The following is a 16477-nucleotide window of genomic DNA, read 5'->3' on the forward strand; positions in this document are numbered from 1 at the left end:
GATGGGTGCGCTCTTGTGTTGTTGATTCTCTGGTGATCATTTCTCTCATCTTCGGCGTCTTATGGCGTTGTATGGCGTTGTATGGCGTCTTACGACTCCGAGACAATTCTCTTTTGCAGTTCGGGGTCATGTAGCATTGTCGGACAAGGATATGAAAATGATAAATTTGATTTTTTATGAGTGACCTGTCTTACTTTTTCTGTCCACCCCTATATAAACATTATTTCTACTATTCCAGCTACTTGCTGATACTTTAGCAGCTAACAGAATATTAGGGCTGAATATGTAGGTGTCTAGTGTCAGTATTTAACCTTTTCATTGAATAAATAAGAAAGAGAAAAAAAAGCAAAGAAAACAAGCTTTAACGTTAGCCTTTTGTATGCCAGACTACTCGTATGCATGTGTACTATCGACCTTGGCTCTTCTCTTCATAAATCTAAAAGATAAATCCAAAAGTACAGCAAGACTTCATCAAATTGGTAAGATGGCCGAGTTGGTCTAAGGCGCACGGTTCAGGTCCACCTGATCCCGATGGTACACAACTGTCTCCGTGTCTCGCAAGAGGCGTGGGTTCAAATCCCACTCTTATCATCTCTTTTTGTTTTTGTTTTTTGTTGATCTTCTATATTAGAACTGTATGATTGGCAAGGCTAGTGGTTGTTGGTTTTTGTTGCTTGGTACAGGTGAGGTAGTGAAGTGTGAGTATTTTGCTATAAAAGTGGAAGCGCTGGGAAATAACGAAAGGGTATAGATACATTGAACATGCAAGTAATGATCGATCCTTGCCATGACATTATACCTCACCCCAGGATCATGAGCACCACAAGCCAAGGAAAATACGTAGGTCTACCGAAGAACACAGGAACAAAAGGATAAGGTACAATTGTATTACAGTCAACTACACCCTTAAAAAGAACAAAGGAGATATCGGCAATGAATCTAGGCACAAGTGGTCATATCAAATCCAAAATGAAGGGAACAGACTCTTCCCTCTCTACGGTGTAATGTATACAGGGATTTTAAACAGTCAGACCGAGGTCCTCGGCGAAGGGGAGCTGGTGGATATCACCCACGCTGACGAGGGTGGCCTTGCCAGTCAGGAAGGTGTTGGCGACCTGCGGGTAACTGTTAGCATCATGATAATCAACAATGCGGAATGCGGGGAGAGAAATAACATACCTCCTTGACCTGCTGCTCGGAGACATTCTCGAGAGCCTGAGCAATCTCGTTGATCTGGTAGGGCTTGTTGCCGTGGACGAGGCCGGAGCCGGTAGCCTCAAGACCGGTCTCGAGGGTCTGGACGGACTCCAGAGCGCGGAACTTGGCGAGGGCAATGGCCTTCTTGATGTCCTCAGAGGCGACCTCACCGGCGGCGGCCTTCTTGAGGGCGTCGACGACGTTCTTGCTGGCGGCACCGACCTGGTCGGCCTGGCCGGACAGGGTGACGGTGAAAAGACCGGCATCGGAGTAGGCGTTGTTCTGAGTGGAAACGCGGAGCTGGCTGAATCCCTTGGTGGCCTGGGACAGAAGGGAGAAGCCGGGGGTCCACTTGATAGTGGACTCGCCGCCCAGAAGAGCAGCGAGAACGGAAGCCTCGGCCTTGTAGCCTGCGGTGCCGAAAGCGCTGGAACCGGGGAAGGCGATCACAACAGAGTTGCCGATCTTGGAGGCAATGCGCTGCTCACCACCGTAGTACTTGGAGGCGACGGAAGGCAGAACGTTGTATTTGCTGGAGGCGTTGACGGTGGGGGTGTCCTTGAAGAACTGGCCAACCCACTTGGAGACCTCAGCGGAGTTGGGGCCACTGGCGACAAGAGCGATGTTGGACTTGGAGTAGGCACTCTGAGCGAACTCGGCCAGGGCATCGCCGGAGACGTACTTCTCGTAGGGGGAAGACTGGGAGGGGGTGATGGAGGCGCCCAGACCGCGGTGGAAAGCAACACCGTGGGCGGCATCGACAGCAACGGTCTCTGGGTTGGAGTGGACGGCCTGCTGCTTGTACTTGAGGAGCTTGCTGACAACCTCGTTCAATTCGTGGTCTGATATCATCCGAGGGGGGTCCGAGTCAGCAAAGGATGCTCATATAATTGCGCTCTACCAACCACCATTCATTAAAAAGGGATGGACTCACCTGCGAACTTGGTCTGGGTAGCAACCTCGGCAAGCAACTCTGTGAAGTAGGGGAGATCCTTGGAGAGGAACTTGGTACGGAGGACAATGTTTTCGCGCGAGTGTGTCGACGAGATTTCACCGCCCAGCAGCTCAGACTCCCGGGTGATCCGCAATGCAGACCGCTTGAGGGTAGTCTGTGGAGGAATTGAATGATTAGTATCATCAAAATATGTCTAAGATGAATCAATTGATGTCAAGGGACCAACCTTGAAAGCGAATCGGTCGAGAGCATCGGAGAAACCAGGGAAGGGCTGGTAACGGGAGCCAGCCTTTGCAACCAGAGCCAGGGTGCCAGTAGGGCCCTCAACCTCACGGTTGGCGACCTTCACGCCGGAAGCTTCGGAGACATCATACTGGAAGGCCGGATTGACAGCGGAGGCCATGGACCGACGGCCGGCGGCGAACGCACGCGGCGCATTTCGGCTGAGGGAAGACCGCGACAGCATCGTCGCCTGTGCCGAGAAGATATGAGAGAAGAAGAAGAGATATAAACCCGAATTGGGTTTGTAAAGAGGCGCAAATGAGGCGGGGGAGGAGGTGGGATGCGGAGAGAGCAAGAGGGAAGAGGCAGTTTGGGAGGTCACGAAAAGCTTCAAGATCCCGACTCGTCACTCCAGCCAATCAGCGGTCAAGTAATCAAAAGCGCGGACGGAACCGGAGTTACTTTTGTTGCGAGTATACAACATCTATAGAAAGGGAGTTTACTTCTATTGTTCTATTTATTCTTTTATATTTATAATTGTTTATTGTCTCTAATTTAGTATATTTGAATCATTGATATACTATACTTTCTATTCCAATTGAATTGAATCTCTTCTTATTGTTCCCTAATGTCTTCTCTCATTTGGATCACCTGATTGATCATGTCACGTGAATATACCGATAAGCAAAAAAAGAACAAAAGAACCGAGGACCTGCATCTCATCGCGCATTGGATTATTGGACTTGCAGATCTCTGCTAGCTTGGAAATCTTCATGAACATTCGGTGACCCTAAAGTGGCTGGCCCCTCTTGAGGTTTGGTGAATCTTCTAATATCTTTAGCCCACCATGATGTCCCAGGTATGCGACTTGTCCCACTAACCTCGAAAGAGCTCTACTTACTGATATGAACTTAGTGCTCTGCCGAGCTCTGTATGCTCTTGATCGAGGACAATTTTGGGGAGCTCTTTGCTGTGAGTTAACTTGTGCAGATTCTAGGGCTGTTTCACTTGCGACAGTGGGGGGAAGGAACTGGACTAACCAGTCAACTTTTCGCAGCGCATCTTTACCGTCCTTCAACGTTACGAAAGACTGACTCTTCCTCGATTGAAATTCTATGCTCGCCTGACAGATCGCCAATTGCACCATGGCCTCTCCGCCATGATCCAACACCACTTGATCTATCACTTCACTTCCCTCGATGACGGCAATACCTACTACGAAGGTAATCCACAAGCCGCATACTCCCTCGTGCGATCTGGAAAGATTCTCCAGCTCGTTGAAAATCGACTAGGGGATTACGCTGCCCAGGTGTTGGAGGCGATCATGATGCTCGGTCACTCCTCCATCGCCCACCTCGAGACACTTCCCGAACTTAAATCCAAGAGGCAGCGCATTCCGATCGGCACCAGCCACAATGAAATTAAACCCGAGCAAGACGGGAAAAATGAAGAGGATTCCGCGGCGCCTAACGGCGATCATGTTGTAAGCGAGAAACCGGTGCGCCTTCACCCCACCTTGAAGAGTCTTGCTTCACACGGATACATTCATCGCCTTCGAGAGGCACACTTCCAAAGCCCAAACGACAACTGGCTCGATGCTTCCCGGATCATTGCATCAAGGCCAGATGTCAAATTGATGAAGGGGAAACAGCAAGCGGCGGAGATTGAGGAGAAGGCGAAGGATATGGTCAAGGAAAGAACTGAAGGAGATTTGACCCGGGGCCTAATATACAATGGCGTCCCTCAAGGTGCCAAAAGGAAACGCGATCACGGCAACTCTGAGTCTAATAAGCAGGCGCCAAATGGCACCAACGGTGTCAACGGGGACCATGTAGAGGATGAGGATGAGGATAATGATTGGTCCGAGGATGAAGATGGCATTGATTCAACCCCAATGGATGTAAGCGCGTTTCGTTCTTCCTTACCGCAGCCTCGAAACAAGCACTAATATTTACCATAGTCTAACCTTATCGTTCGGGTGAACTACGAGAAACTCGACGTGGCGCTTCGGAACACGCGGTTCCTTGATCTTGCTGAGCAAGGTGCACCTTCCGCCTCAGTCGAGATTTACGACTGTTTGCTTCGGCGCATTGAATACCAAACAGCCCGCTGCCGAGACTCTTATGAGATCCCCCGCGAAGGAGAAGAAGGCGAGCAATACTCGGCTCCAATCCAACTGAGCTCAATTGTCGAAGACGTTGATCCACATCTGGATCTTAAAGGATGCATTGGCCCGATGGAGCCCTCGACGGTGTTAAACAAACGCGGCAAGCGACCGCTGGATGACGATACAAATGGCGTGAATGGTGATGAACATGAAGACGAACCGAGCGAGCAGAACCGCGCTTACGAGATCGACCAACATCTCGGTATTCTCTCACAACCTCCCTTGAACCTTACCACAAAACATGTCATCTCGGGTCTCCCTACGTGGCGAGTTGCATTCCGAGGCCTGTCCCGCAAGCTCCGCCATTTAGAATTGGAGCGCATGATTGAATCGCGGTACGGAGATGTGGCACTGCGGGTGATCCGCGTCCTGCATTCCAAGGGCAAGCTGGATGAGAAACGACTGCAGGAAATCAGTCTTTTGCCCTTCAAAGACCTGCGCCAGACGCTTGCTAGCATGCAAACCGGAGGCTTTGTAGACTTGCAGGAAGTGCCGCGTGACGCGCAGCGTCAGCCTTCCAAGACGATCTACCTGTGGTACTACGATCCAGATCGGGTGTGCAGCAGCATTCTGGAGGATACATATAAAGCCATGTCACGATGCCTGCAACGCATCAAATTTGAACGCACGCGAGAGAGAGATTTCCTCGAGAAGACGGAACGAACGGACGTCAAGGGCCACGAGGAAGAATTCCTCTCGGAGGCGGAATTAGAACATCTTCGCAACTGGAAGGCCAAGGAAGCCTTGCTGCTGGCGGAGGTCTCTCGATTAGATGATATGGTTGCTGTTTTCCGTGATTATTGATTTACTATGTTCATATCATGGAGGCTGGGAAGTAATTGGGGTTGCATAAATCTGTACAGGGGGGCATGAGCGATGAATTGATACAAATGACACCTACACACCTATATGCTCGGTTATCCGAGTCTATTCTTTAGAAATATGTTGGACATGATATATAGTTTATTCCTTTTAGGGTTAATTGATGTTCTAGTCTTCATTGGTCTCTGTTATACAACATACTTATTTTTATGGAGTCTAGGGGTTGAGGACAAACCAGCATCAACCCGGCCCTTGCGTCTTAGGCAGCCACAATAGGAATGAATCCATTGTCCCAGATGCTTTGTTTCTATATAATACTCAGTAGGGACATATATTCTATAACTATGTTATATATAATTCCATATGGCTTTCACATGATTTAGCCCAAGAATACATTCTACATACTAGTTAGTAAACTAATATAGGCAGAAAGATATATAAATAACTAAATAACTAACTACCAGGGCAGTGTTTAGGCAATAGTTTAATGGATAAAGAGGTTAAACAGTATATAATATAGGATATAACTAGTAATCAGTTAAATAAAGAAAAGAAATATACCCCACGTCAGCCCTATTGTCAACCCAACATACCTTGCTTGTTCTACAAAATATTCTTCTTCTCCCCTAACATTCTTACAGATATCCTATTCTTACAGATATTCTCCACATTAACCTTTACATCCATCGAAGATGACCTTCCCGTGGATATACCCCGTCCGAGCCGTGCAAGCACTATTTGGCGTGATCGTAATCGGCTTGACAGGATATGGTTCGTTCATATTGAAAAACATAAGAAACATAAGAAACATAAATACTAACAAGTCTCCAGTGGTGTCAACATTCTACAATGAATGGTCATACTCCAATACCGTCAACTTCCTCCTTTTCCTCGGTTGCTGGACTACCTTTGTAGCAGTGCCCTACCTTGTCATTTCACCAATATGGTTGCCTCGTCTTGCACACCATCATATAATCCCTGCTGTTGAAGTGATCACCATGATCTTCTGGTTTGCCGGGTTTATCGCTATGGGAGCGATGTTGCCTTCGCCGAGATGGCGTTATGGCAGTCATGGCAGTGCATACAGCTCACTCCAGGCAGCAACGATATTTGGGTCTTTTGAATGGTGAGAATTTATGTCTTTTATCTTTTGATTTTTGATTTTTGGTCTTAGGACAGAGAGCTAATTGTGACCTGTGTGGTGTATAGGGTTTTGCAGTCACTAGCTATTTCGGTATTGTCGATCTTATGCACCGTCGCGGTGGAGAAACGAAACCACATTCAAATGTGAATATCGGGGTCTGAGGTATTTCTTTTCATGATCACTGATCTGGAAGCAGTTGAGACCATTGGATTGGATATTTGTTGCTGTTTTGGATGTTAGTTATCATACTATGTAGTTCGTGATGGTGTTTAGATGCGATACCCTTTGATAGCGATCTCATGGAGTTCTTGTTTCAATAGTCTTATTCTTTTATTCTTCTTGAAAATCAGATTCTAAAGTTCAAACAAGATCAAAAAATTAAAGACTTACTCTCTGCTGGTACAATGAGTAGGAACTAATAAGTCCTACTGCTTTAAGTACCCCGGACTCCGATTAAACACAAGAATAGTTGGCTGCTTATGCGGCCTTCTGTTTTTGGCCTTTTTAGATGTCTCTTTTTTTTTTGGATATCTTCACTGTGCGATGTGGTTTTGAAATGTATGGTGATCTTGTTGGTTATACTGTGTTGAATGCTTTGTTCATAGTACACAACTGTGAGACCAAAGACATCAATTACAGCAGTTGGACCGAGTGGTCGAAGGCCAGCTCCCACAACCGGAATGTGCCGAACCAGCTTCATATGCTTCCCAAGGTTGCAAGGTTGCAAGGTCTACGATATTGCTACAAGACAGATAACTCTCTACGTCCGAAAAACAAGCACAGTGCAGAACCGATATCAATGCTGCTAGGAGTATGATGATGATACACAAGCGCCGCGAAGACACGCAACAGACATGGACACACGTATCTCACATAAATAGAAACAACAAAATCCGACCCAGCTAGCCAACAAGACTAGGATAAACGACCGCCTCGCATAGAAAAAGTCAATGCACACCTTTAGCGCTTGCCCTTCTTGCGAGGAGCGACAACCTTGAACGCAGAGCTGGCGGCCTCTTCCTCACGCTGAGTAGCAGCCGCAACGGTAGCAGCCGAGCCCTTCTTGGCAACCTCACTCCAGCCACCACCGTTCTTCTGCTCACCGAAAGCACTGGGTGAGACAGGGTCAACAATGCCCTTATCGGCAAGCTTGCGACGGCGGATGAATTCCTCCGAGAAGCGACGGCCGTCCAGAGTCTGGGAGTTGGCGTAAACGGAGTCGGAGATGATCTCAGCCTCCGCGGGCAGGAAGAGCAATTGCTGGACGAAGTCGTCGACTAGTAATGATATGTTAGTATGGAGACAGTGTGGGTTGAATGAAGAGAACGAAACTCACCATTGATGCTGCTGTTCAACCCCTTGCTCAAAGCCAGAGTAGCCCACTTGGTGAACTCCTCAAGGGCCTGGTTGGGGTTGGACTGAGGGGTGCTTCCGCCTGTCACAGCACGGGTAGTGGTCACAGGGCGGGGCTTAGCGATAAGAGGCGAGATTGGGACGCTTCCGCTGGTTGTGCGGGGCCCGAGGGGCGGCGCAGTGGGAACAGCACCCTTAACCTTGCCACTTGCACCAACGGTGGTCCAGGCACTGGAGCCCTGGCCAGCGGCGGTGACGGGAGCAGGGCCCTTGCTAGCAAGGTCGGCATAACGCTTTCCAACAGAGGAAGGAACGGGAGGACTGGGGGTCGCAGCCATGGCGGCGGCGGCAGCAGCCGCCGCGCGGTTCTTGCGAGCCTCCTCCTCCTTCTGGATCTGAGCCAGAGTCTTCTTAGCGGTAGTGGCAGTGGGTGCGGGCTGGGTCTTGGTGGCCCAAGGGGAGCCGGCCGAGGCAGGGGTGGCGGGAGATCCAGAGCTAGCCCAGTTGGCTGACGAGGGAAGGCCAGGAGCTGCCTGTGCCTGCGCTTGGCTGAGACGTTCTTGCTCCGCAAGGAATTGGGCACGGCGTGCCGCAGCGGCGACTTCCTCGCGTTGGGCGGCAGTACGAGCCTCGGCTTCCTGGATCTCCTTGAGAGAGGGGCCCTTGGGCAAGTCATTTGCCTCCTTGGCCCATGGTGCGACAGAGGTAGGCGCAGCGTCAACGGGAGTCTGAGTCTGAGAGCGGGACCCAGTGGCCAGAGACTCGGCAACGTTTTGGCGGTTACGCTGGGCGGTAGGTGCAGGGAGAGGCGATGCGGAGGGTGGGGGAGGGAAAGGTTGGGGCATGGCGTGGTCAACCTTGTTTCCCCAGACCGATTCAGGAGGGCCATGGCTTTGGTCGTGTTCCTGCTGCTGGCGTTGAGCAGAAGCAGCCTTGTGAACCTGCTGAGAAAGGGTAAGAGGCTCAGCACCGGTAACAGAGTCGGTCAACTGCTGAGCTGCCTCCTCCATCTCGGCCGCAACCTCTGCTTCGAGTTGCTGAGATGCAGCGGCAGGGTGGGTAGGCAGGCCTTCGGCGGTGCGCATTCCCATCTCGCCTTCCTGGGCCCGAAGGGCATGGAACTGGCGAAGACGCTCCTCGCGAGCGTGCTGATCAAATGGATCATCTTCATGGGCCTTGTCAAAGTCTTCCTGCTCCTGCTGAAGCTGAGCACGATCCTGAAGCATTTGAGTAACCTGCTGCGACTGCAAGAAGTTATCCGGCTGGCGGCCAGAGAACGAACCAGCACTGCCAAAGGCAAACGGATCCTGGCGGCCGACGTTCAGGCGATCAAGTAGAGCGGGGAGTTGATCTTGGCTACCGAAATCCGTTCCTAGCATTCCGGGTCCCACGTTCAAACCGCCCTGTCTCGGTGCAACACCATCAAAGAATCCGGGGACGCCTTGGGACTGCTGCTGCAAGGGAGCCTGGATCGGGGATGGCTGGTAGCCAACCGGTGAAGTGATGCTTGAGAAGCTAGGCTGGCTTTGAAGGCTGTGTGCACTAGACTGGTGCTGCAGCGGAGGGTTCATGGAGGATGAGGGAGCACCAGGAGGAGCCATCTGCTTCATGATTGCCTGCTGCTGAGCCAAGTGCTCCTTCTGTCGAGCCATCAGGTACTGTTCTTCCTGCTTGCGTCTTTCAAGCGCATTTTGCTGCTCAGCTGTCAAGGTAGTGCCGAAGCTCGGGAAACTACCCGGGAAGGGAGGCTGAGCAGACCCAGCGGTCGTGTTAGTCCACTGGGCAACGGTCGGTTCGGGGCCATGAGGAAGGCCGATCTGGGGAACAAGGAATGGCTCGCGTGAGTTCCCAATACGTCTCACTAGCTGGGCCAATGGCTCAAATTCGGTGTCCTCGAGCTTTTTGATTTGCAAGTCCGGACTGAAAAAGCCCGCCTTGAACCAATCATGCATCTCAAGCCCAGTCCACGGGCCCTGGATATTCCCTTGCGGGTCCCGGTAGATCCAGCGCATCCTATCCGGCATTACCATGGTACGCTGCTGAGAAGCAGGGATGCCTACACCAGGAGTTTGACTGGAAGGGATATCATGACCGGCCAGATTTGGAATAGACCCAACGGCCGAGACAGGTGTTTGCGAAGCCGGCGTTGAGCCAGGGTGGCTTGCCTGGCCCGCCTTGTCGCCTTGCGATGGGTCAAGTCCATCTAGGCCTACGGAGTCGGGCCTTCCTTGCTCGTCCTGCATGGAAGAGAAGAGGGCACCGAGTTTGCTCGATCGGCCGATGCTTCCAGTGCCAGTCATACCGGTGTGGGGGGCTAAATAAACCGCCTCCGCCGAGGGTCGACAAGCTAGGAGACTGAAGATCGCCCATGGAGCCAAAGATGGGGTCACCGAAACCACCAACAAATGCAGAACGCTCACGAGTGGGGGTCCCGACGGCAGCACCAGATGACCAAGTCGAAGCTCCTCCACCCAGAGAAGACAGACCACCGAGACCACCGAGACCAGAGAAAGTGCGGTTGGCATTGACGCTGGAGTTCTGGCTGCGGTCCACAGTGGGGAGGTCGATGCCTGAGCCAACCCGTCTCATCGAGCCGAAGGGGTTGGAGGGATCCCGAAGTCCGCTGATTCCGGGATGCTGGGCGGGCTGGATATCCGATCCGTCAGTGTCGACATCTTCGGGTTCCGCACGTTCGCCATGCCGGTCACCATGCGGGCTCTGGTAAGGATTAGTGTTGGTTGGACTATTTGGCTCGTGGCCCTGGAGCAGGCTGGGAGTTGGGTTCCGCGAGTTCTCCTGGCTTTGCATCAACTCCCGGAATCCAGGAATACTCGAGGTCATGCCGAATGCGCCAAACCCAAGATCAGGTTGAGCAGGACCTTCAACATCCTGAGACCCGCCAAGAGCAGCGCTGCCACTGCGAGGCTCGTCAAACGGATTAGTTTCGCTTCGGTTGGCACGAGTCTTGACGGCATCTCCCCAGGGCGACTGCGAACGCCCATCACTGTCATTTTCAGCAAGACGTTCAAGGTTGCCCATGGGCTTTTCCTTGGCGGAGCCGGCAATATCTTCGGAGCTATCCTTGGACAGCAAACCCTTGAATCTACTCTCTCCGCGCAGACTTCCGTACCCCGGTTTCTTTTCGGTCGTAGGAGTACCAGAGGCGGAGCCGGAACCAAGAGAGAAAGCCCCAAAGGCACCCATCGGGGAGAAATTGGCATTATGCGAAGCCGAACCCCAGGGGGAGTTCGGTCCACTAACACCCGTGTTGACGGGATTGGTGGAGCTGCGTTTCAGAGATCCAAAGGGAGAGGCAGGATCCTCCCTGCTATCCTTGACCTTCTCCTCCACCTTTGTGTTGGGTTCTCGGAAATCAGTTTTGCGACGCAACAGGGCCGGTGGAGGAGTAGCAGTATTAGCCTCATCGCGGAAAAATCGGGAGTTGGAACCGGTAGGAGACATGGGGTTGCCAATCGACTCTCCCGTTTCCCGGCGTCGGGGACCCGGGCGACCGGCGGTAGGGGAGGAGGTGGTGTAGTTATTGATATGGCCCTGAGGATAGGAGATCGAAGACTTGCGACCTCCAGTACCCGGGATGACGTTTTCCTTTGCAGCGTTTGTCGGGGGTGGCTTCAGAGGGGAGTTGACTGAAGCGGCGAACATCTATTAAGCTTTTTTTTAGTAAGAGCACTCACTCAGACCCCAAAGGACACATCACGAACCTCTCTCTCGTCCTCCGTCATACCCGTGATTCCGAGGGGTTCGACCTGGCCGCCATGATCCCAGCAAACCTCGGGCCCTGCAGAGTTGTTCTTGTGGTCGTCCCGCTTCCCCCATGCTCCATTAACAGGAGCTGACACAGTGTGGGGGTCCCAGTCGGCCACGAAGTATTCTTCCACGTTCTTACTCAAGGTACCCTCCTCCCGCTGCAATTTATACAGCTCTAGAAGTTGATCCTTGGAGTACCGGGCGTCCCCATTCCGTGCAATGTTGGAAGAATTTGAGCTCAGGTGTGGAGGGATGTACGCGCCGCCGGCCGTGAGTGTCGAAGCAGATGCAGGCTGGCTACTATCCCGGTGGTGAGAAGGGGTGGTAGCAACAGAAGGACGGCGGAAGGTCTGCGTAGCTCCGTTCATGCGGTTTCGAGACCTAGTGGGCATTGAAGGTTAGAATCGGATATCTCGAGCTTGAAACATTGACGGCCAGAGCAGCACGGAACGATATTGGACCGAGTCCGCTAAACAACAGCTAATGGAAGGGTTTTTGGGGAAGGTGAAACGGTGTCTGCATACCATTCTCCGCTAGTCGAACCATCCCCCTCCGACTGGGGTCTTGGGTGTTACCGGCAGCGGCCGAAGCGAAACTCGATGGAAGTGGTGTAGGCATTGTGGTAAAGAGGTTTGTATGGTCGGATGTTGATCCCCCACGTAAAAACAGATTCTGAGATAGTTATCGCGAAACCTGTGGCGGGCTTGCAAGAGAATGTGTGATGCGAACGGATGAGTTGCAAGACACGAGATTGGAAAATTGGCGTAGAGTTGGAGGATGACAGCTAGGAGCTAGTCAATCGAATAAGCGGAGAGCTGTAAGAGAGGTAATGCAGATATGCGAGCGCCAGACTAACAAGGTCGAGAAAGAGAGAGATCGAGTTTCGATTTCGCTTGGGAAGTTTCCTGGAGCAAAAATGATTAAGCGGTGGCCGTGGCAATACGCGTACCTTGTGGTAAATACCAGGTATGGGTTTACCAGTGATCGCGTGATTTGCCGTCTAAAAGTGGTTAGTGTGGTGTATTGGGAATACCACAATTACATACTGCCAAGAAATAGGTATCTGATACACACACAACACTGTCTCTCCATTACTCTGCCCAATGTACCTTGTACCTTGTTTTGCACCATTGTGCCCAATCCTGCGCAGCAAAGGAAAAGAGACATTGTATAAAAAGATGATAATGCTGCCTCTAAATAAATCAAAATCCATTTTGAGCCTGATTTCTACTTTTTCTCTACCCTAAAAAGACTATTGATAGCAATGTACGTATCCAGTTAGGTGGCTTGACGCAAACAGAGAGATGTGGAAATAACAGAATAGACGTGTATTCCACACAACAACCACGTTCCTCTTTTGATTGGGAGTTCTACCTTTCAGACAAGTTGACAGTTACATATACGTAGGGATTTAGTTCTTTGTCTAAAAGAATACAAAGGAGAGCATCTACGGAATAGATGTGCCACAAATGCAATAGAGGGGGGTTGAATGCATGCGAATGCAATATCATCCCTTTCTCCCCAACCTCTTGCAATGCTGGGCAAACATGCTCTCTGTCTTGAAAAAAGTTTCAACGGCCTTATTATGTCTTTAGATTCGGGCTGGAATCCGGTTGGATTAAGAATTCCATTATCTGTTGTGCCTTGTCAATAGGGCTAGATCATCGTGTTGCTCTTTGTATATCTCTACTACCCCTGTTTGTCCTTTGATGGTTCATTTTACACCAGACAATGCTTTCTGAGATTTGCTCACTTTTGCTCTCTCTAGCAGTAACACAGAGGCACAAAACAATAAAATAAATGTCTTAGCCCCAATTGATATGATGGGCTTAGACTCAGAGCCTTCTTAGAGCTTCAAAGATGTTATCAAGACTCTATAAAATGGACATCCCCCTCTCCGGCAATTCCCTCTTCACAGTTCTTTCGCTCCAAGACAATCCAGTCAGGTTTTTATGAACTATAAGCTTTCTTGCAACAACAAAGGTTATTTTCTGGCTCGTGTCTTTCAATATCCAAGAGCTCATCAATCTTTGATCAAAGACGATGGCGCAGTCCAGATTCACTGGCCGATTGAAACCCAAAAAGACAGAATATGGCTGGTACTTCGCTGGCGAGCCAATGGAAAAGAGACACTCTCGCAACGGGCGAATCAGGCTAGTTCGTTACGGGCCTGAGATGGATCCTTGTGTCCACAGTCGATGCCCATCGCCATCTCCCATTCCAGAAACGGCGTCTTGCTCCTGCGGCAATAGATGCGAGGTTCACCCCAACGGGACACGCTGCCAATCCCCAGGCAACACTGACTTCCCTGGTTATGGGGCAGCCAGCAGGTACTGCGGAAGATGCCATGGTATTCGACGCGAGCCTGAATCCCCTCCGCAGGTGGAGAAAGCAATCTGCACTTGCAATCTTCGGTGTGAATGTCCATGTCACTCGCATGAAACACGCCCGATCACGCCAAACAGCAGTGATTATTCTAGCTCTGAATCAGCCACAAAACGCTATGGTAGCCGTCAATCAACAAGACGCGAGCGTCGTTCCAATGACACACGTCCCACCACGCCAAACAGCAGTGATTTCTCAGACTACGGACCACCCAGAAGACGCCGGGCCGGGCAGCGCACAACAAAGCGCGAACCAGAGCACCATCAGCGAGTGGAGATATGCCAATGTGAGGTCCATGCACCTCCTCCCAGCCCACCTGCCATGCCAGACCAGAGATACAACTCCGCCCGTGCATCGTTCACGACAGCACCACGCCCCGGTCCGGTAGTCCAACGCCACTACTGTCGCAAGGCGGAATATTGCGAAAGCCACCCGGAGCTCTGTCGAGCTTCGATGCCTGCGCGTTCTCCAGTGCCGATACCGAATCCAACTCCGACTCGCTCTCCCCGGTCGAGTGAAAAGACCCGTCACAGCCCGCGGGCCAAACCGGACCGGATATGCACTTGCAGGCGCTCTGCTTCTCCTCGCAAGCAGGTGCCTCCTCCAAAGCCAGTGTCTTCGTCCAAGTCTACGTCTCCCAGACCTGATATCCCACATTGTATCTGTTTCTTCATGGATGGGTATCACGCTGATAGCTCCGGATATTATACTCATTATGACAATGACACTGCTACCGAGACCTCCACCCAGGCCATGCCAGGGGCTGTGGATGAGACACGTTGTGTTTTTCACCACCGCTGTCGTCCGAGGTTTGAGCGTGGGCTTGGCTGGGTGTGCGGGAGGAAGTGAGCAGTCTTTTCCGTGGTTGATTGGTGGTTGTATTTGATTTTTCAATAGAAGGACTATTCATGCTGTTTTTCTCTTACTTCTTTTTCTTTTTCTGGTCTGTGGCTTCTTTGAGTTGGGGTGCCAACCCCAGATATGGAAAGATATGTTGGAATGGCTGTCGTTTCCATGTGAGAGGCCCAGAAACGCTCTCTGTTTTTCTTTTTTTTCTATGTTTAACTTGCGGCTTTTGGTGTATTGGGAGGCTCGTCGAATCCTAGCTTAACGAGCAATTTCATGATGAATGATGAAAGCTTCAAAGCTGATATTTTATTTGGCATTATTGTAGTCTCTGCTTTATGGCTGAGGTGTAAGCCCAAAGCCCACCCAGTTATGCGGTCAATAACTTCATAGATCATGGTATGAGTTTTATTGTTGTAGATTGGAAGAACAAAATACATCCCGAAAACTCCCCTCATAGCGCTCCACAGACAGAGACATAAAAAGCAGCTGTCAAGATGCTTACTTCGCATCCTCGTCATTGTTGCCACCTTCGACTTCGTCGGTTTCTTCAGCCCCCTCTGTGTCCTCCATAGTAGTGTCGACAGGGGCAGCGGCAGCGGCAGCGGCGGTGGTAGTGGCGGTGGTGGTGGTGGTGGTCTCCTTTCCGGCTACCTTCTTCTCGAAGGCCTCGAGTTTGGCCTTCAGTCGGAACCAACGGATGCGAGCAGCACCCACAGTAATGTTAAGCTCTTTGGCTACAGCTGCGATATCGCCCTGTAAGAAATACGAATTCAGTACGGGAGTCAATCAGTCAAGTTGAAGGTGGAATGGTCTTACTCCCTTGTTGTTCAGCTTCCAGAGGAGGATTACCTCTTTATCCTTGAAGTTGTTTTCGGCAGCTGCCCGACTGCGACTGGCAGGGCGAGACACGGCCATGGGCTTATGCGGGGCCATGGTTGATATGAATGGAAATTGGTGGAAGTCGATAAAGATGGTTGATGTTGATTAGAGTTGGGTAGTCAATGGGATGAAAGGTGAAAGAGGAATGAGATCGAAGTGAATGTTTGTGTTTTTATAGCAGTTTCTGAGTCGACGTGTTTGATGCGCTGCCATCTATGAGTCGTCAGTGGTATGCTAAGCTCTGATATGGCGTAGACTATGGTTCGCTAGGATAGAAGGTGCAGCTAATCTATAAGAATCCATAACCTATGATCCTACGGTAAATTGCCCTTTGTCTACACAATAAACATTGAGGCATACTCAAATTATATCATGCATAGTGATGTTAGATATGCTTAGATCTTCGCCATGCAGGTCAGGCCTTCATCTCAGCCTGTCTCGTTTATGTTGGTTCCAATATCATTGTTTCTGGACCTTGCAAAAAGGCTAGGCACCAAAATAACAGGAGACGTTATTTGATGTGCATGGTTTTTTCATGGATATGCTCAATATCAGATTACTCTGCTGTTCGAAGCTAGAATATATATCATCAGACAATCCAGAACCAGTAACAGATGACATATCTAAGCATTTCTAAACCGGCTCTCTCGATCCACTAGCTAGATATGTAGCATACAAGTGTAATGTAAAAACAATCAAAGGTTACTATAAAACAGCAGCTACCAAGAACATCCCA

The 16477-nt window shown here is 50.6% G+C and overlaps 7 protein-coding genes across 7 annotated transcripts; 3 read left to right on the forward strand and 4 right to left on the reverse strand.

Moving 5' to 3' along the window:
- Positions 1-1019: 1019 nt before the first annotated feature.
- Positions 1020-2618, reverse strand: N7516_000044 (ubiquinol--cytochrome-c reductase subunit 2; the record flags this gene model as incomplete). The annotated part of the gene is made up of 4 exons (XM_057212766.1): positions 1020-1115; positions 1180-2039; positions 2132-2306; positions 2379-2618. The coding sequence occupies 4 exons, from the start codon at positions 2616-2618 to the stop codon at positions 1020-1022; spliced, it is 1371 nt and encodes a 456-aa protein (XP_057074649.1).
- Positions 2619-3221: 603 nt separating this feature from the next.
- On the forward strand, positions 3222-5345 carry N7516_000045 (uncharacterized protein; the record flags this gene model as incomplete). The annotated part of the gene is made up of 4 exons (XM_057212767.1): positions 3222-3233; positions 3290-3346; positions 3432-4274; positions 4335-5345. 4 exons carry the CDS (start codon positions 3222-3224, stop codon positions 5343-5345), a joined length of 1923 nt encoding a protein of 640 aa, XP_057074650.1.
- Positions 5346-6055: 710 nt separating this feature from the next.
- Positions 6056-6668, forward strand: N7516_000046 (MARVEL domain-containing protein; the record flags this gene model as incomplete). The annotated part of the gene is made up of 3 exons (XM_057212768.1): positions 6056-6134; positions 6195-6489; positions 6590-6668. 3 exons carry the CDS (start codon positions 6056-6058, stop codon positions 6666-6668), a joined length of 453 nt encoding a protein of 150 aa, XP_057074651.1.
- A 799-nt stretch (positions 6669-7467) lies between these two features.
- Positions 7468-12246, reverse strand: N7516_000047 (GYF domain-containing protein; the record flags this gene model as incomplete). The annotated part of the gene is given in 6 exon segments (XM_057212769.1): positions 7468-7784; positions 7844-10174; positions 10185-11523; positions 11583-12009; positions 12061-12097; positions 12153-12246. The coding sequence occupies 6 exon segments, from the start codon at positions 12244-12246 to the stop codon at positions 7468-7470; spliced, it is 4545 nt and encodes a 1514-aa protein (XP_057074652.1).
- A 166-nt stretch (positions 12247-12412) lies between these two features.
- On the reverse strand, positions 12413-12795 carry N7516_000048 (uncharacterized protein; the record flags this gene model as incomplete). Its single annotated transcript, XM_057212770.1, has 3 exons — positions 12413-12533; positions 12607-12628; positions 12738-12795. 3 exons carry the CDS (start codon positions 12793-12795, stop codon positions 12413-12415), a joined length of 201 nt encoding a protein of 66 aa, XP_057074653.1.
- An 876-nt stretch (positions 12796-13671) lies between these two features.
- N7516_000049 (uncharacterized protein) lies at positions 13672-14862 on the forward strand (the record flags this gene model as incomplete). Its single annotated transcript, XM_057212771.1, has 1 exon — positions 13672-14862. The coding sequence occupies one exon, from the start codon at positions 13672-13674 to the stop codon at positions 14860-14862; it is 1191 nt and encodes a 396-aa protein (XP_057074654.1).
- Positions 14863-15360: 498 nt separating this feature from the next.
- On the reverse strand, positions 15361-15795 carry N7516_000050 (uncharacterized protein; the record flags this gene model as incomplete). The annotated part of the gene is made up of 2 exons (XM_057212772.1): positions 15361-15615; positions 15679-15795. 2 exons carry the CDS (start codon positions 15793-15795, stop codon positions 15361-15363), a joined length of 372 nt encoding a protein of 123 aa, XP_057074655.1.
- Between the last annotated feature and the right edge of the window lie 682 nt (positions 15796-16477).

The sequence above is a fragment of the Penicillium verrucosum genome (assembly GCF_028828655.1).
Source record: "Penicillium verrucosum strain IBT 35672 chromosome Unknown utg000001l_segment0_segment0, whole genome shotgun sequence".
Classification (NCBI taxonomy): domain Eukaryota; kingdom Fungi; phylum Ascomycota; class Eurotiomycetes; order Eurotiales; family Aspergillaceae; genus Penicillium; species Penicillium verrucosum.